The sequence below is a fragment of the Chelonoidis abingdonii genome, chromosome 4, assembly GCF_003597395.2.
Source record: "Chelonoidis abingdonii isolate Lonesome George chromosome 4, CheloAbing_2.0, whole genome shotgun sequence".
NCBI classification, from domain to species: domain Eukaryota; kingdom Metazoa; phylum Chordata; order Testudines; family Testudinidae; genus Chelonoidis; species Chelonoidis abingdonii.
In genome coordinates, this window is record NC_133772.1 from 124,334,182 (window position 1) to 124,354,477 (window position 20,296).

Genomic DNA, 20,296 nt, shown 5'->3' on the forward strand with positions numbered 1-20,296 from the left:
CTCCACTCCAGTGCCCCTTCTCCTAGGATAGATGTATGAAGTTGTATGTTAGGATCTGTTTGGTTTTGATTACCTATCCATACAAAGTGATATCTTATGAGAGTGACTTTGAGAGAAATGAGGGCAAAGGAGGTGCCCTCATTTTTACATTCGGACTAGAAAGTGCCAAGGCTCCTACATAAATGAGTTCCGGAGTTTTGAGCTTGTCCTCAAGAAAGCCCTGTCCCCAAACACATGAGCTTCCCCATTGCTGAGGACAGTTCCACTGCCCCTAAGCAGCAGGGCAGTTGAGATCACTGAACCTCTGTGTGCTACACAAATCCTGGAGCTATACTAGAGCTCCTCCAGCAGAGGAATTAGAAGGGAAACAAGCTAGAGAGCTTTTTTTTTTTTTTTTTTTTTTGTTTAAAAAAAGAGTTATTTTCACTGTGCTGACAGTTTAAACACACTTAATTGTTTTGATCTCTTGCTAAATCAGCTAGCCAGCAAGGATTTCCACTCACCCTTTACCCACATTTTCGTGGAGAGAACTCCACACGCTAACTCCCTCACAAACAGATCCTCGGAGCTCACAGCCCAGAATGTAATTCAGAACAGAGAGGACAAGAATAAGGGGAAAAACCTTGCTGAAGTATTATGTTTTCCCACCTAACAGCACCCTATTTTTTTAAACCATAATTAGAGTAGTTGCGTTTTTTAAAATTTTTGAATACAGCATATAAATTGGGAAAATTGTGAGAAAAATATTCATGAGTTTCTCCCTCCAGCACGATTTTCCCCAACTAATTCTATTGCTAACCTATGTGTAGGGCCAGCAGGCCCCAAAGAAATTTTTTGGAGGGAGAAAAAACATTATACACAGATGGTACAAGTACCAGAGCCTTCCCTTCTCTACCCAAGATGTCTCAGAACATGATTACCAGTAACCTGTTCTATACTGGACACTAACCCCAGATACAAAGGTGCATCATCACACACCTTGAAAAAGAAGAGGGAAATGGTATGCAAGCACTGAATTTGATTATCAGTACACATGTAAAACTACATGCAGTGTCTAGATGAAACAGCAACTTTAGGTCAGTGTGCTTGCATTTTCTCTTTCTCTCTTACTCTTGCAAAGCAGTCTCAGAACATTTTTAGCCATATGTTCATTGTGCAAACTAGAGCTGATCTGAAATTGAGACAATTTTTCCTCACCAGAAAATTCAAATTTGTCAAAACCAAAAGTTTTTGCAGAAATATATCCGTTTTGACAAAACTTTCATCAGGAAGAGAGATAAACAAAGAGGGGAAAACAGAATAACCCAGTAATCCAGTGGTCAGAGCACATCTGTGACAACCAGATTCAAGTCTTTGGTCTGAATCAGTCAGTGCGGAGAGACTTGAACCTGGGTTTCACACATCCCAGGGAAGTGCCCTAACCAACAGACTATTAGCTATTGTTCAAGAGGGGTTGAAGGAGGGATGATTGTTTTTTAAATAAAAAAAAATTTTGAAAGACCACAATGCCAAACAGAACCAAATGTCAAAACCCTGAAATTTTTCACAAAATGGAATTCTTATCTTCCAGCCAGACCTAAACACATTGAAGTCTGTGGTTTTCTTTAGCAACCAAAGTTTATTTGAGTGACTACAGTGCAAGGACCTGGAAGCTCTCATGACTAAACATTGCACCAAACCGGCACTGCAAACTAACAGAAAACAAAAGAGACTGCTCATTCTCAATATTAGTCAACAGGACAAACACAGATTTTGTTTGGAGTTGAAACAAGAGTTGCACTTCCTGGACTACAGAAAGGTACACGCTGCTCTTGTATTATCCTGTACTTTGCTCTGTGAAAGCCACGATTAACTACCATAATCAACTAAACCTAGCCAAGAAACTGTATCTCAGGAGTCCTGGCTCTTTTCTGTCTTACACTAAAATTTGCGTGTGTTTTACACAACAGCCCCTACTGCTGTTCTAGGATATGCAAAATATGATGGTTGTTTAGTACAAGGATAAAGACAGGCTGGCTGACTTTTCTTTTAAAACAGGCCATATCTGCTGGGGGGAGAAAAACTTTTTCCTGAAAAAAGTGTTTGAGAATCTGTTGGATTATTTTGTAACCTTTTTAACTAAAAAGCTAATTAACATTTTTCATTCATCAAAAAATGTTTTTAACATAAGAAGTGTTTATAACCATTTAAAAAATATTAAAACTGGTTACATGTTGAACCCTGCCAAATGGAAGCAACTTCAGAATTCCTTGTAAAATAATATATACTTTCCTTTAAAAAAAAACAAAAAAAAAAAGATCATAGCAAGACCAAGGACCAAGACAAAGACGGGACAAGAACACACCTGATATCCTTCCAATCTCTCACCTCTCCATGATGCCTACAAAACACCCAAAAGCGGCTGGGCTTCTGATGTTCTATTACCTTTGCTTACTCCACCTATCACTAATTTCACTAGTAGTTTGTGCTCTCTCTCACCCCATCTATTTGTTGTGGCCATGTGTTCTCTTGTCAGATACTTAGGCCCTGATCCTTCAAATGCGAACTGGTGGACAGACTGCTGCACCAATGCAGAGCTACACTAACCTAACAGGCCTCCACATGGGAGTAGTTGTGCCCTGCTTGCAGGATTGGTTTTAAGATTGTAAAACCTTTGGAGCAGGGACTGTCTTTTTGTGATGTACATGTACAGTGGGGCCCTGACTGAAGCATCCAGGAGCTACTGCAATACAAACAAGAGTAAGATCCATTATGATTTACATACATCTCATATGTTTTAACCTAGAAACATTAAAGGGAAATACTACAAAGTCTCACTGAAACACATTTAAAACAGTACAGCTATTAAATTTAAGTGTCATCATTGTACTAATTGCTGGATTTGTTAATATATTGCTGAATAATATGTTCCTTATATAGTGCTGAAGCCGATTATATATCATGGCCTTCCCATCTGAACACTTGTCACTTTATGACCTTGTAACGAAACCATGCTGACAAGATAAAGAATAAACTGAACTAGGATATTGGTTCTTGTAACAGTAGAAGTCACTTACGAGTGGCACAGTGAGACACAAAGCATTTTATCACTGTGGTTGGGATGAGGCTGGCCAATTGCAAAAGAACACTTATGATACCATCATTTCTGTCCAGTGCTGTTCTGCACACACACACCATTTGTTCAGTTAGCTATTAACTGATAATCTCAACTTGCAGATACCTTTAGCAAGGTGAGGCAGGGAGTAAATATCACTATATACTCAAATGCAGCAGTTTCATTACTATGCTGAACTAAAAAAGGGGGGAAAAAAAGTGTCTGTACTATTTAATGTAGTATTGTTATATCACATTAAAGCACTCTAAAGAACTTTTAGCACACACTAGCGGGGTCCATGTGGGCCAAATACAACATAACATGGTAGTGAGGATTAGAAATTACACCCTCCCTACTGCATGTTGCTGCTCCTTGTAGATAAGCCCTAAATTATACTGTGTCCTGGACTCAGCTTCTCTGTGTCTCAGTCATCTCTCTCTCTCCCCCCCACAACCAGGCATAATATTTTTGCTGTGAAGTTTACTCCAACATGTGTAAAGCATTTTAAAATCCTTGAGTGAAAGGTGCTAACAATTAGCTATCGCTGCACTGGATATCATGTATTTTTATGCATAAATACCTTTAGTTTTCAGACTAAAATGGACCCACCAACTATCGACACACAGCTAATCCCAGTGTTGCACAGCCTCAACAGCTTGCTGGCCAACCACTGCCAAGGATAAGTCACTAAGTCATTCAATTCTCAATATGCTCTGCCATTTTAGTGCTTGTTAAATACATAGAGCGAGTTGGGAACATTAGACACTAGTGGCTTCTCAAAATCAAAGCTGAGGAAGTTAATTTTCCCTCTCCCTCTCCCCAATCTCCTTAATTTCAGAGGTGTTGTAACTGTCAGGGGAATTATGAGCCAACATGAAATCAAAAAGCTGTTGCCAAATACCGTTTCCACTGAAGATAAAGGAACACAGTGTCAACATTAAAAACCTCAGTGTTACAACCTCACTGGCCTCTCCATTCTAACACTCTTCTAGGAAGTGAGGTTGTGTAGTATAGCAGTTCTCAACCTTTTTCTTTCTGAGGCACCCACAACATGCTATTAAAAACTCCAGGGTCCAGCGGAGGGGGGGGCCTCAGGGCTGGGAGCTTGAGCATACATGTAGTTTGACTTCTATTTTGGGTGGGCAGGGGCCAGTGGGGCTTGAGCCAGCTCCGCACGGTGGGTCTGGGGAGAGAGTGCCACCTCCACCCACCTGTCTGGGTTGTGGGGTGGGGGTTTGCACACACAACCAAAAATTGTAACTCAAAGGTAGGGGGGCTCAGCTCAAAAAGTTTGAAAATAGCTCAGGGTACAAACAAGGAGTAGCTTGGGGCTGTGCATAGACAGATGGGTAGCTCAGGGTACAGACAGGCAGGGAGGGAGTAGCTAGGGGCTGTGTGCGGACGGGGGAGTAGCTCAGGGTGCAGACGGACAGGGAGAGAGTAGCTCGGGGCTGTGTGCGGATGGCGGGAGTAGCTCAGGGTGCGGGGGGGATAGCTCAGAGTGCAGGGAGGGAGTAGCTAGGGGCTGTGCAGACGAGGGAGTAGCTAGGGGCTGTGCGGATGGAGGGGTAGCTCAGGGCGCAAACACAGGGTATAGCTAGGGGCTGTGTGAGGACGGGGTAGCTCAGGTTGCAAGGAGGCAGTAGCGAGGGGCTGTGTGCAGATGGGGGATAGCTCAGGGTGCAGACAGGGAGGAGGTAGCTAGAGGCTGTGTGCGGACAGGGGGATAGCTCAGAGTGAAGGAAGAGGGGTAGCTAGGAGCTGTGTGCCAGGAGGGCTCCCCTGCGGTCCCTGTTCCCCAAGGGCTCTGCCAGCCATGGAGCCAGGTCCTCCCCCACCCCCCCACAAGGCAGCTCTTACTGCATGCATGAGCAAAGAGCACTGGGAGCTGAGGAGCAGCTTCAACCCCCTGTACCAGCAGGAGACAAGAGAACGCTGCGGCTGCCTGCTCCACGGCACCAGCTAGAGCAGCAGCTGTCCCTCTAGCTTCCCACCTCGGATGGCCAGGGGGCAGGGAGAGAAGGAGGTGGGGGGAGGGTTGGAACTGCTCCAGGACTGCCCTGCTCTTGCACTGTAGTTGCGGGGGGTGGGGGGTGTCCCCTCAACTCTACGCATGGGTTCAGGTGTTCTGTCCTGTGGGGAGCACTGAGGCTCAGGGCTCCAGAATTCAGCCCTGCTGTTCCCAGCTTCAACCAGGCAGGGAGCACCAGGGACCGGGGCTTCAACCCCACAGCTACTGGCTCGCAAGAGGTGCAGAGGCTCGGACTCCGGGTTTTAGCCGCAAGGCCCCGTGGACCCCCTGTTGAGAACCATTTGTGTAGTGTACACATAGGCCTTATACGTTAGCTCACCAATTAGATTGTAACACAATAGGTTTAAATCATCATCATTATCTTTATAACAATGATCTTGCTCATCAAAGTCCAAAGGGTTCCATATGGAGTGAAACTGATCCAGAGAGAAACAGCTTCTGGCCTTCATTATTCTGTAGTATGGCCCAAACTTATTTAAAAAAAAAAAAAATCTTCAAGATACTATGGACATAATTAGTAAGGAGACTTTCACTAGGAAATTGACATTTTAACATGGCTTTTCTAGACTGAAGAAAGAAACGCTTGTTTTTACACATTTTAAAAGATATACTCTTATTGCTTAGCACCCAAATGTCCAGCAGAGGTAAGGCCTCTTTAAAATATTGTTTTTTAGCCTGACAGCACTCTGTCAAAGGAAACCTCTCCCAACTCCCCCACCCCCCAAACCATAGATAGTCTAATAGACTGAGCAAAGGTGTGGGACCCAGAGTTCTTGGGCACAGTCCATTGGAACATACCATTTGCAAGGGCAAGCATACAGTGTTCCACCTTCTCCTATCCTCCACCCCGGCCCCACCTGTCTCAAATTCTTTTGTTTGACAGCTGGAGCGGGAGGGGCTCAGTGCCACAAGGGAATGCATGGAGAACAGGACCAGGATGAGTGTGCAGAACTGGTGTGTGTTTGGGAAATAGTAGAAGGAGGTTCCTTGTTGAACAGGAGGAACAAGAACCTGCAAGGGCTATAATAAAAGGGGGAGACATCCCTGTTCCCTGAGGGCTTTCAAGTTACCAATTCAGAAGTCAGCATGAATCAAGTGCTATTCTTAACTATGCGACACTAGATCAATAAAGATCAAACTGTCATTTCAAATTGTCCCTTCTGGGGTGAAATTCAGCACCTTTCTGTGAGCTGACCCTGCTTCCAAGCTCTAGATCTCTCTGCACCGATGACTCAGTTAAATGTGCAGTTACAACTTGAAAAGTGGCCCCTTCTCACTTTATAGATCAGATCCCAAGGACCTTCAAAGTCAGCTGCCAATTTTACTGATCTCAATAAACTGACTACCTGTTACCTCTGCAGAGCCAATGTGGCTATGGGAAAGCAAGCTGGATTCTATTTTGACTCAGTTCACAGGAATCGTTCATTCGATTCCAAATGCAGAACCATTACTACTGGGGCTCCTACATGAGCCACGAACACAGCTTGTCTTTCATCTACCAGAGGAGGAATAAACACCTTTTAACTTGCAAGATGAGGAAACTGAACCTGAAGTTACAGCAACCTCAAAAATGGAAGCCTAAAACTGTCATTTTGAGAGAGACTCTTAAGAGAGCCACCACACACTTTAATATGTTTTCCTCTGCTGTAAAATGGGGATACTACTACATCTCTACCACGATATACCGCTGTCCTCGGGAGCCAAAAAATCTTACCGTGTTATAGGTGAAACCATGTTATATCGAACTTACTTTGATCCGCCAGAGTGTGTAGCACCCCCCTCGCCCCAGAGCACTGCTTTACTGCGTTATATCAGGTCACGTTATATCGGGGTAGAGGTGAACTTAGAGTGCTATGAATACTAGCTAAAGTTTGTATAGTACTTTGAAGCTATCAGGCACTACAAAGATTCTAGCTATTACATCTGATCAGGTAGAGGGCAAAATGCCTTCTGAATAAAACTAAGTTCCAGCCAAACAAATGGAACCATTATTGTGGATTACTGGTTTTATGAATGAAAAATAAAGGGGATAAGAAGAAATATGCACCAATAAAAGAGTGCTTGTTTCACATAGCGAGAGACTGGATGCATCCAAGCCAGGTGCTTATTTTTTCTACATCTACTTTTAAGATGCCTTGCTCCACTGTTTCACTGGGATATGTTCAGTGTCATCTTCAAGGAAACTGTCAAGTTTTCAGATGAACAGCATATTATCTGGACTGTATCACAGGACATACAGTATCAATCTTCATTCTCCTAATGTGCAGTCCAAACACTTAACTTTCCAGGGTTTTCTTGTAACTACACCAACCCTAAAATATCACCTCAGATCAAACCTCTGTTTCAGAGATTACTGCTTACATTTAAACCCTCCCCAAAGTCAAGAGTGTTGATTTCTGAATTAGTAAGGAGCTAACAAAATTGGATGCAGAGATGCAGGAATTAACATATGCACATACTAGGAACTACTTTTCAGGAACCTTTTGCAATATAAAGAGGTGAGAATTGTTATCATCCCAAATCAAACTGCTCTGTGGAAAAAAGATGTACCAGGAAAAGAAAGGACTCTTGGCTCCTTAATCTAAGGTAAATTACTATTAGTCCACTAAACACAGGCATGTAATGAAAATATTGATTATTTGAGCCACTCCCGCAGCCCAGTGGCTGTGCTCTGTGATCCCAAGGAGTAGTTAGGATCTTAGAATGAAGCAAACACACTGCAAACTTTCTTTGGGGGTGGAGGAAAGTGACCCCTCACTTCCCTGTGGCCAGTGTTCACAGTGGTTTTAAGAGGCAGAACACCTCCATCTCTCCATGGCTAGAAGAAAGGTCACTCCTGCGGGAAGAAGGAGCACTCCACCCCCATGCCCCCAAAAGGTCATCAGTAGTTCACTCCTACCTTCAGTATAATTTCTAACACCTGACAGCTTGCAACTATTGGCGAGAATTGCAGACAACGAAGCTTTACTCCCTGCTATTGTCAATTGACTTCTCGTGATATAATATTGCACCCCAGTGTAGGTAACAATTGGAGCTATTGACCAGCATGCCTATGTTTAATTTTTATAGTTTCTACATACAGTGACCAGACGTCCCCATTTTATAGCGACAGTCCCGATATTTGGGGCTTTTTCTTATACAGGTGCCAATTACCCCCCACTCCCGGCCCGATTTCACACACTTACTATCTGGTCACCCTATTTCTACAGTCTGTAAAGCCAACTGGCACAAGCCATGCATTTAACAAAATCAGTATTTAGTTTTTTGTGGGGAGCTGAGGTTAAAGAAAATCCCAAGTTCTTCCTGGAAAAAGATGAAATATACTTAATGGTTTGCTATATAAAGAATATGCTTAATTTAATATTCTCAAAACAAAATTATTCCTAAATGTCTGTATCAAATCTCATATTTGGCCTCTTGTGCTTAGTCCAGTAAACACAGGAAACACAAATAAAAGTTCAGAACAGAAAAAAACAAACACACCTATCTATAGCTCTGACAGTAGTGTTTACTCCTGTTTTATGATCCTGGTTTGCTAAGACTGGTAGCTTATAAAATGCTACTAGGGAGGTTTAACTGCACAAAGGGCAGCTCAATTCCACAGATCACAGAAACCAGGCTCTAAAGAACTGGAGAGAAAGGGTAATTGTGTTTTTTTAAGCCACAATGAGCTAAGTGGACTCGCACAGATCAGCTACCTGAAGAGGAAAAACAAAAAAAGGCACCACAGGTACAGCAGAGAAGCGGGGGAATATGTATATGTGCAATGCTCTAACTGACCACTGTTATTTCCTAGTCCCGTAAAAATATTCTTATCCTAAAGCAACAAAAACATGCTCGATGACCAGTGAAACCAGTTTCTATGGCCTTAAGTACAAGTGACACATGCACTGTAGGAGGATTTATTCAAGCACTCAAGATAATGAAAAAGTCCCCTTTGTGTGGAATATTAATAATGAAATCTTATCCATGTGGTTTTCTATAGGAAAAAAGAAGCGTTCCTCCATTCAACCAATCCAGACATTGTCTACACGAATCAAAAATCCATAGTCTGGAGACTGTTAGTTATTATTTGTATTACTGTAGCACCTAGGGGCTCCAAACAAGATCTAGTGCCTTCATTTTTTCATATTTGTCAATCAGTGGCTCACTTGTCACGCAGACTTCTTCGCAGAAAAGCAGTTTGGTTTCTTCACAGAAGGGGTTCTTGCAACTGGTGTTCAGCAAGTGGATTTTCCCTCATTTCCATTTTCTTATGTTGATGGAAACTGGCAGGAATTGATTCTCACAATTACTGTGTGAGAAGCACAACAACTTCTCTCATTCACTTTTCTCTTTTGAGGAAAGTGAAGAGCAGCACCAGGCACTCTTACTTTCATCATAGGGACACTGAAATGCACAAATGTGACTTGGCATGCAGAGAAACAACAAAGATCTACCATGCCACTGAGTACAGCCTCAGACAGGTCCACAGCTAGTTTGCTATTATGTTCTCGCCACTTAGCCTGGTTTGGGTGGAAGTTCTGGCACTCCTGGTGCCTCACTACTGTCCTCAGTGCTTGGCTCACTTTCTGATGCTAAACAGACCAGCTCTATGTGAAAGCTCTCATCTTCCTTTGGGAGGGAAAGAGGTCTTTGTAGATGCCTGAAATGCCCCATTAATTTCAAAGGTGCAGAGCACATGGAACTCACCACAGGATCAGGCCCATATCTATCTATAGTACTGATATAGCCCCCCCATTATCACAGTATGCAAGTACATCACAATTTTTTTATTGTGCATGTACTCAATACCCCATGAGGTACAGTGTTCTTGCTATCCCATTTTACAGATGGAGAATAGAGGCAGAGAGAGACTAGTGACTTGCTAAAAACAATCTCACAGGAAATCTCTGGTAGAAGAGGGAAAAGAATGCAGATCTTCCCAATTCACAGCCTAGCATCTTATTCACTGAGCCATCCTTCCCCAACTAGGCCTTGTCTAAACTGGGAAAATCCATCCAGAAATATTAACTGGTTTTAAAAATGAGTTGGAGCATTAGCACAGACAAGGCTAAAAACAGATGGGCCAGTTTTTAAAACCAGTTTAGCTAAACCACCTTTCAGCAGCTGTACTCTGAGACTCTGGACCAATTTGCACTTCAGTGCCAATAACACCCATTAACATAATTGTGCAGTAAGTGTGGAAATTATAGAGCAGTGTTACGTAATACAGTAACACAAGTGTGCTCTATGGGAAAATGAAACAACTCACAAATCAGTCAGAAAGAGAAACAAAAAGGTTTGAGGGGAACAGAGGGCAGAGAAACTTGGATTCCTTCACAGAGGACTCAGAATGCTGGATACCAGGCACTAAGAAATAGAGTAGAATCTATGTTTGTTTAGACTGGAGTCTAACATAATAGCCCTGTTAGTTTTAGGTTATGAAATCTGGTGTACACTAACCATCAGATCCTTTTTGTGAGCAAAGGAAAAAATGTACAGCACCAAAACGAACCAGAAAGTCAGTTAGGCACGTCTAACCCCCAGCATCAGTCATCAATAAGGCAGTTTGTTTGCATGACCAAAAAGTGAAATTATATATTAAATTGGAACTTGCGATTTACGTACAGTAAATTTACCCAAAATCTTATTTCTGTGAATTTTAATACAGTACAGAATGATTGGAACACAAACTGATATGCCACTTTTCTGTCATTCAGTTAAACTGCTTTTCCATTTTCCCCTTCCCCTTCATCTTTACGGAAAGAGCCTGTGATGAAAGTTCCTTAATCATAAGTGACGTTGGCCAAACAACTTTAAGAAAATAGAAGACCCTTAATAATATGTATTTCATAGTAGATGACACCACATTTTAAAAGTGTGTGTGTAAATGGAGTGGATTTAGGAACAGTAGTTAAATAAGAGTTATTTTAAAATTGGAAAGTCTAATAATGAACTCTGATCGTTCTCATTTGCCAGTTAGTTGAAAACTCTTATCTGACATTTACTCTTAGTTCACTCATAGAATCAAATTATTAACAAATTCTATTAAGCAATACAGCATGTGTCCTTGCAACTACATGTAATATTAGTTGTAAAAATAAAAGAGTAACCTGTAGTAAAAAGTCTAACATCCCACCAATGGAGGTGAATACAGGCATTTACACTAATGCAGAAATCCCCTAAACATCCTTGGGAAATTAAAACCTTACACAGGGACTGAAAATATTCTAAAACCCCAATATTTTGTTGTATGACACCCAGAAAATTAACCAGCCACCCACTTGGAATTTATTAACAGGAGCCATCATGCTCCTCTTTTGAATCCCACCAAGTTCTTTAAAAAGTCTGATTTGGATTATTTTATCATGAAAATAGAAGAGCTCAAGGAGCGATGTGCAAATAGAAATGTACGCAAGTCACAGAGCATGATTATGTCTCATCCGCACCACACACACAAAACCACAATTCAAACTCCAGTTTCTCAGAAGTTTGCAACATACTATAGTAAAAGCCATGGCACCAGTACCATGCATACGAAAAAGGGAAGCAGAGAGACTTCAGATCTAGAGCCAGAAAACCAGGTTTGGGGTCAAGGGATACCAAATAGGTAGGGGGTGGAAGTCATGCATGCAGTCTGCCAAGAAGACTGTCAATGTACACTGCTCCTCTCTCTTCCCCAAAAGAATGGTACATGGATGCCTGGGTATCAGTTCCATTCTGCCAGGCTACTTCCAGCTCAGGGGAAACTGACACCGTGGACAGTTTAAGATTTCTTACTCTTTGTATGCAATGTAGAGGAAATAACAAACAACATTAAAGAAAACCTTTTTACAACAGTAAAGATCAACTTAATGCAGCCTGGCTACCAAACTTCTTTTTTGTCCCTGTCCACAATGAAACTCAAGTCAATAGCATGCTTTCACATCACCACCATGCCAGGCATTGCTTCCATGACAATCCTAGATCCAGGCTGTTAAAATTTATGACTCAATTTCCAAGCAGCAGTCATCCTTCTCTTAAACAATACCATATTATAATTGCATGTTAATTTGATAACCAGAGATGTGGCTGACGGCCGTAATGTCAAATGGACTTTGGAGAGGGGGAAAAAAAAGACAGACTGTCAAGTTCTAATGAGACAGAGGAGTTGATCCCCTTCCCTCCCCCCCGCCCCCGATTGTAGCTCGCCAGGATTTGTTCCTTACCTGCAGAGCTCTGCAAAGGCCTGAAAATTCAGCTTCTTGATTTTCTTTTCACTCAGCCAATAACCAACTCTTTTCCCTTTCAGAAAGGTCTGCATCTTCCCTTACCCTCCAGCGGAGTGGGGGTGAGGGTTATTTTTAAAGGAGGAAAGAGAAAAGCCTTGTACACAAGATGCAGCAGCTTGGTACTCAGGTGCCTTCCTCCGCCCCAAAAAAGACGTCTCTAGAGGGAAGTCATTCAGTCCTTGGGGTGCAAAACAGAAAAATCCAGGGGAGGGGCTTTAATATTTCATATACACTTAGTTTTAAAGCAGAGACTTACAACAACAACAAAATCAGATGCTGTCTAGGAAGCCGCTAGCAATATTCCCCAGACAGACCCCGTGCTTGGCTGGCTCGGGCAGGGTCCAGGCTCTCTCAGCTGCAGTAACTTGCGTGCAATCCCCTTGCAGGCCCTCCCAGGAACGGGAAAGCGAAGAGGCTGGGAGGGAAGGTGCCTCTGGTGGAGGGGAAGCTTCTACCTTCTGAAATCCTCCTCCGTGAGCCAATGGAGCAGCGCGCAGAGCAGGCACAACGCCGCAGCTCTCCGAGCAGGCAGCACCCCCCAGGCAGCAGCGGAGCCCCGAGCAAGCTTCTGCCCCAGGCTGCCGAGGCGAGCCCCCGTGGCCGTCGGGCTGCAAGCCCAGGGATCCTGAGACCAGCTCGCTTCCTTCCCCCGCTGCCGCTGCTGCTGCTGCTGCCGCCTCTCACGTCTCCATTTGCCCGCTATTCCGAGCCGCCTCCACTTCCTCCTGCCGCTGCTGGTTCCTCCTCCCTCCACCCCCAGAGCAGGAGAGTGGGCGAGCAAGGACACACCCTCCCGGGGGCTGCGCCAGGCTGCTGCGCCTCCTGCCCGAAGGAGAGCTTGCAAGCAGCAGCCCGGGGCGGCCGGCACCCGGCTGCCCTACCTAGTCTCTGCCGCGCAACAGCAACTTGCCCAGACTGACCCTGGCAAGGAGGCGGGCAAGGAAAAACTGCTGCGGCTGGACCTGCAGGGGGCAGCACTGGGCTGCAGCGCCTTAAAGACACAGCACACACACCCTCCCCCGCTTTCAGGGCTGGTCCTGCCAGGCTAGGGTTCTCCCCTGGGGCCTGGTGGAGAATGGGGTTTGAAAAGTGTGGTTTTCCAGTGGTAAACGAGGAGTCGTTTGTAAAAGGAAAGGATGTGAAGCCCAGGGGAGGGGAGAGAAGAGGACTGGGGGGTAGGGAGTCCCGTTCACACACAAAACCCAGAAAAGCTGCCTTTACTACCTTTCCATTCGGTGAAACTGCAGGCATCTATCTGAAGGGCAAAATCCTGCTCTTCTTCAGAAATACAGATCAGAGTTATTCAATCTTTACGAGCCAGGGATACAAGCTACCCCAGCAAAGACCACTGAGCAGTAGGGCTGAGAGGGATGATTCACCCAGTCGCTCACCAATACCTGACTTTGACTGGAAATGAAAAACCTGAGATGACCCCTTCAGCTGATCCCCTGCCTCATCTTCTTGCCCCTGCCCTGCTCCCAAGATTTGCCATTTGAAAGAAGAAGAAAACATGGACTTCACATGTATTGCCTTTTAAACCAGGAAGATACTATTCCCTGTACTTAAAAGTGATCTCAGACAAGACTGGAGATTAAGAGCATCACAGTCTCCCCCCTTTTATTCTATTCAATGTTGTATTTCCAGTTAAACCCTCTCTGATTGCAGCACCATCTAAGATTTTCATAGATTACTAGGCCAAAATGGTTGTCTAGTCTGACCTCCTGTGTAACACAAGTCATAGGAGGTCCTTGGTTAATTTTGGGAATGTTTTGGGGGGGCCTGAGCACAGACTGAAGTTAGACAAATATAGGAACAAGCCTCAATAGAGGCAGGGAAAACCCTCCTATCACCTCTTCAGTTTGAATGCTGTCTCTTACACCAGTTTTCTCAATGCAGTAGTAGCTAAGGCCCCAATGCTGCAATGGAGCTCTGTGTGGGTTCATGCCTGCCCAGACCCCCCACTGAAATCAACAGTGGGTGCAGGGATCGTTCAGTGTGCATGTCATTGCAAGTATGGTGTATGTAACATGAAGGGTATGTCTACAGTGCAGTTAAAAACCTGCAGCTGGCTTGAGCCCCCTGACTCAGGCTAAGGATCTTCTTCATTGTGGTTTAGACATTTGAACTTGGGTTGCAGCCTGAGCTTTAGGACCCTCCCACCTCACTAGGTCCTAGAGCCCCTAGGAAGAGAAGTTGTCAATTGAGCTGGTCAGAAAAACTGCCTTTTTTTTATTTTATTTTTTTAACACAACAAATTATTTTTGGACTAAACAGGATTTTTTTAGAAACAAAAAAGAGTTTTAAAAAATGAGTTTTAATTGAAAAAAAATCAAAGACCCCAAATTTTTCAGTGGTCAACAAAAACCTGAACAATGTTGAAGCAAATGTTTGACAAAAAACTTTTTTTATTTAAATATGTTGGCAGAGGGAAAAATAATTTGCCAATCAGTTTTAGTTGTCATTCTTTTTCTATGTTCCGCACCTTTAAATATAGAGACACCTGTCATTTTGTATTTTAATTCAGATGCAGAATATTTCAGATTGAAACACAGTGAGCTCTCACAGAGCAAATACAAAGTTTCCCTCTTTATTTTGTTCCTTAATCTGAAAAAAAAAATCTAAACCAAAAAACACATTTTTCTCATTGAGGATGGAAAACATGACACTACAGATATTTGTGTAACAGCTTTTATAAAAATTGTTTTCTTTCTGTAACAAGTTTGCAGGATCTACAACCCTTTTCTGGTGACATGCTCTGTATACCAGATTTAGAGGACTCAGCATATATAAAGTTGTTGAGTAAACTCTGCTGACTCATTGCAGCCATAATGAGAATGGCTTATTAACTGCACCAGGCTAGAAGAAAGGTAGGTATGAATCTCTATTCAGAGGGAACAAGAGGTAGAAATAAAAAGGTCTTAGGAAACTGAAACTGTGCCTGGCTTGTAAGCACAATACAACTGGGGACACTCTGCACCAAAAAATTTAAAATTGTGCAAATGTATTTGTCAAAATAATACTATATAATCATGCCAGTTTCAACTCGTAATTTATTTCAAAACACCTGTCAGCAAGTATGTCTGTAACAATACAGACACACAGAAAATTTCCCTCAGGAGTAATCTTAAAGAAACCCCTGTGACAACCCAATTCCTGTTTCTCTGCCCCTTCCCCCACAGAGTCCAGCTGGGGGGCCAGACACTTCACCACCTACCCCCCAGAGCCCAGCCACGCCCTCCAAGCCCAGATACTCACATCCTCTCCCACCAGAGCCCAGCCACAAACACCCAGCCCATAAACTTACACCCCCTCCTCCCAGAGTTCAGCCACATCCTCCCATGGCCCAGACACTCACACCCTTTACTCCACAGAGACCAAGGATCCAGAAGGAGAAACAGCCTAATGCTGGGTCCCCGACTTTCACCACTGCCTCCTTCCATCAGGGCATCCTGGGAACCCTCCAGTTTCCTTCCCAGCCTTGTCTTCAATTTGTAAACTGTGCTCTGTGGGGTCTAGCGGCCCCTCATGGCAGCCAACATCTCTGCAGCCCATTTCTGGGGGGGTGGGGAGGAAATTCTGCACACCCAACATTAATTTCTGCAAAATTCTGCATTGCGCAGTGACACAGAATTCCCCCAGGAGTAGCACAGGCTGTTTTACGATCTGCTGCTGTTAATGCCAATGATAAAGTCCAAATCCAACAAACCGTAAACAAAGGAGATGTTTGACCTTATGCAGGGTGTGAATATCCAGAGCAGGGTGGAAATACCCTCTGCTTGCACTTTTGAAAAATGTATATTATAATAATATTTCTACATCAAATACTGCAAAAGGAGAATGAGAGTATATCCCTTTCACTCAGCTACAAGTCAGCAATCTGAAGTGTTCTTCCACTTCCTTAACATTCTACAACTTCTATTTTTTAAGAACATCTTTCATGCAAATGATATCCCCAAGCATTTGGCAAAGTTAATTAATGGTTATAAATAGAGTTGATCAACATTTTTTCAGCAGAACAGTTTAGTTTTGGAAAATGCAGTTTAATTGAAATCAAAACATTTTGTGGAAACCTCCATTTTGGTGAAATTGTCAACAGGAAAAAAACCAAAACAAGACATTTCTAGTTTCTTGTTTCTCTTTGATAATGCCACGGTGTTTTGTTTCAATTCATTCATTTTCTGCTTATATAATTTAATACACGAATACCATACATTAGAATGTTTTGACATTATTGAAACAAAATGATTCAACATTACTGAAACAAATGTGTAAATTTTCCCAATAGAATTTTTTTGGGAATTTCCTTACCGTGAGAAATTTAAGCTTTTCATTCCGATTCGGAAAACAGATGGAGAACTGATGAGGCAGAAAGGTACAAGAACTTTATTCCAGACATCAGAGGCCTGGTTTTCAGAGGTGCTGAGCATTTGCAGTCCCTATAAAAACAGAAGCAAAGGATCTATAGAACTCTTGCACCAATGGACAAGATTGTGTGAAGGGAAAAAGAAGAGGCTAGTGCTGAACAAGCACGAGGGGATAAAGAGAAAAGTGTTGCCGGCTAGGGGAGATCTCTGGAGAAGCATTTGACCTTTGCATATGAGTCCTAGTCAGAGTTTGCATTTAGGATTGAATGAGATTTGAAAGAATACAAAGAAAATGGATTCATACTACTAACTCTTATTGCTTAACTGATTGTTGAATGGTGTGTAATTCAGTTTAGGAAATTAACCATATTCACTGTACTGTAATTTTTAAAAGATATTGTCAATGACGACAACAACAACAAAATCATATGGTGTACTCAAACTTTGTCTATGTTACTCATAACATTTTAGGGTCTGGTCTAGTGCTTACTATTGGAATTAGTCACTACTTATAATAAGTACTTCATCTGGTAGTAAAGTATCTGAAGAATAATAAAAAATACAATTTCTTGTCACTATATACACTTCACTCTTTGTTTTGCTTTCTTTTCTGTTTGGAGATTACTTCACAGGTACATGGAGGACGATTCCTAATAATAGGAGTTAAATTGTGTGACGTAAGTCCATTCAGTGATTTAATCATGGGAATGATAAACCTGGGAAATTCCTTCCTTGTAAATTGCCTGTTCCCTGGATCTAATCATTCAATAACTTCATAGCCAAGGAATTTGTTTCCTCCTCTATACATTGCTGCATTATCAGTTGCTAAATACATTACAACACTCTGTTTACCTTGCAAAGCCAGTTCAGGCAACACTGCCACACCTGAGGCCAGATGGAGCCCCTAGATAATGTGTATCCAGTTCCTGACTGAGAACACATTTTAATATCAGGTTGACTTGCTCTTGGCCCACTGCTGTGAGGTGTGGATTATGAGGTGCTTCATGCTGACTAAGAGCATGGGACAATTAAAATCATGGCCTCTTGAGGAAATCACAAGAATCTTCCCTTTCATCTTGACTCTGGCTATAATTCAGTTACGTTTCTTTTGTGTAACTGGAACCTTCCAACCACTCTCCTTACGGCCCAGACCTAGTGGCCAGAGCAGGAGTTAGGCACCAGGAAATGGAACCAAGGGTCAGAACCAGAATTGGGCTGAATGCCAGACCCCAAGGGCAAACCAGAGTCAAGAATTGGGTCCAAACCAAGTTCCCTGGAGTCAAAGAAGGCAGGAGCAGGGCAGGATCCAAGCTAGAACAAGGCAGGAGCAGAAGCTAACACAGTGGCAGGTGAACACTTTGAGCAACCAGCACTTGCTGCTGGTCTTAAGAACTGGTCTGCCAATTGGGCAGTTTGGCCAACCAGGTGACTTGTCCCCAACAACCAGTCGGTCCCCTCTGCACTTGTTAGACTGCCTGAGGGTTAACTAACAGGTAAGCAAACTAGCTGTGAGTCCTGCCACTCCTCCTATCACATTCAACAAATACATGAGCACATGCCAATTCTGCACTTACTGGCTCAAATCCATGTGTAGTGAAAGTGGCTGAAATGCCATTGAAATTAACCCAGGAATAAGTAGGTGCATCGCCATTCATTTCAATAGGCATGTATTCAAATGCACCGTGGCAGAGTTTGGCCTGTTGAATTAAGAATTTTTTCCTCAACTATCCCTTAGCAACAGGCAAAGGCCATAACATGTTCTTTTGTCATGCATGGAAAGAAGGCGATGGCATGGTCTTCATTGCTAATAGTCTTGCTTCTTCATTATTATTTTATGTTATTTAAAAGACCTTTGATTTCATACAACTGATGGAATAAAATAAAATGTCAATTTTTATTTATTTTCAAGTCACAAGGGTCTAGTGGAATAGGACTGGGACCAGTGAATTTGTAGCTGGCTTCTGAAAGCCACCATTCTTCCTAATTTGTGAAACTAAGAAATCTGAAGGAGACTCTCAGCCGTTGTCTAAAAACAAAGAGTAAGTTTCTGAGCCCATTCCTTGAGAAGACTGCCTTGAAAATACAAATGGATGGCAATCAGTTCTTAGGGGTAGAAGTGGGTCTCTAGTTTCGCTGAAAAATCTTTGAGGGACCACAGCCTGTGTAATCCCTAGGCTTTATACTGCAGATGTTTATTTTTAAGTCCAAAGAAAGGGAGAGATGCTCTGGGGAAGAGGGGTGGATTTGCTACACCAGTCTAGCTAAAATGGTACCACCCATGGATCTTCTTTTGCCTTGAGCCATTGCAGTTTCCTCTCAAGCTCTGAAGAACCCAAGGGACACATGATGCATATTGGGTCTACACAGTTTTTGTACTGATTTAATTATTTTTGGTTATGGGGTGATTTATTTATTTAGCTGAAATAGTTAAATTGGTACAACTTGTAGACCATGTCCATACAGGGAAGGGTTTGAGTGTTTGGTTTTTTTCTGGTTTTTTTTTTTTTGGGGGGGGGGGGTTATATCTAGTTTTTTCAACATAAACTCCCTTGCTTCCACTTACAAATGATTTTATCTGGCATCTAATCATGTTCTAATTCATTCATTTTGGAAGAGGCATAGACACTACAGAATGAGTGATATCACTATAAGGTTCATGTGCCAAAGACAAAAAACAAGACATCTGGTAATGCTGTTAGTACGTGAGCTACTATGAGGAGCTGAACTGGATTTTTGCCAGAGAGGCCACCACAAAACCCCCAGATTTGATTGCCTACTGCCCACAATGAGGCAAATATGTCTTTGAAAACCACATAGGTAACCACAGCCCTTGACCAGGAGCAACAGCTAAGATGTCTTCAGATCTTATAGACACCCTCAGACTTATCTGGAGGTGCCTTGGGAGACACCGCCTATGATGTAGCCAGATGTAGCCAAGAAGGGCGGTCAGCACATCCCTCGGCCTGCGCCGCTTCCCACAGCCCCATTGGCCTGGAGCAGCGAACCGCAGCCATTGGGAGCTGCGATCGGCCGAACCTGTGGATGCAGCAGGTAAATAAACTGGCCGGACCCACCAGGGGCCTTACCTTGGAGGGCCGCGTGCCAAAGGTTGCCCATCCTTGATGTATAACATCCCAACCTAACCCTGTCCTGAAGTCTGTAGATAACACAGGATACTGTGAGCCCCTTTTCATACCCCAAAGTGCAAGGGAGAGACAGTTCCCATGTCATCCCCCTTCCCCTCAGGGAAGAAGAACAGGTACAATCCCACTTACAGCTTTTTGTGACCCCAGCTGCACACAGATGGGTTTGTTCTGCACATTTCTGCACCATTTTAATTGTTTTACGTTTGCACTGTGTCATCAGGAAAGTTTTTGAATTATTTACAATTGCACACTGTTTAAAAAATTCATTAGGAGACAGCTCTCCCTAATAACGCCTTATAAAATCAATTCACAAAGCATATCCTTTACACTGTATTCATTTGAGTCCACTGAATTCATTAAATTACATTCCTTTTCCTCCCCTATACCCTGCTCTCAGAGTGTTGATC

The 20,296-nt window shown here is 43.0% G+C and overlaps 1 protein-coding gene across 7 annotated transcripts in view; it reads right to left on the reverse strand.

Moving 5' to 3' along the window:
- The window catches only part of ITPK1 (inositol-tetrakisphosphate 1-kinase), a 237,205-nt gene extending 223,909 nt beyond the window's left edge, over positions 1 to 13,296 (reverse strand). For 2 of the 7 annotated variants that reach the window (XR_012655830.1, XM_075065650.1), the window contains exons 1-2: positions 12,835 to 13,296; positions 12,317 to 12,557 (exon numbers count right to left, since the gene is read on the reverse strand). Coding sequence is in view for 1 of the 7 variants with exons in the window: in XM_075065650.1 (XP_074921751.1) it covers positions 12,317 to 12,411 (95 nt within the window). In the remaining 6 variants the exon portion in view is untranslated. Of the gene's footprint in view, positions 1 to 12,316 lie in introns of all 7 variants that reach the window. The other 5 variants (XM_075065654.1, XR_012655832.1, XR_012655831.1 and 2 more) reach the window with 5 other exon arrangements.
- Between the last annotated feature and the right edge of the window lie 7,000 nt (positions 13,297 to 20,296).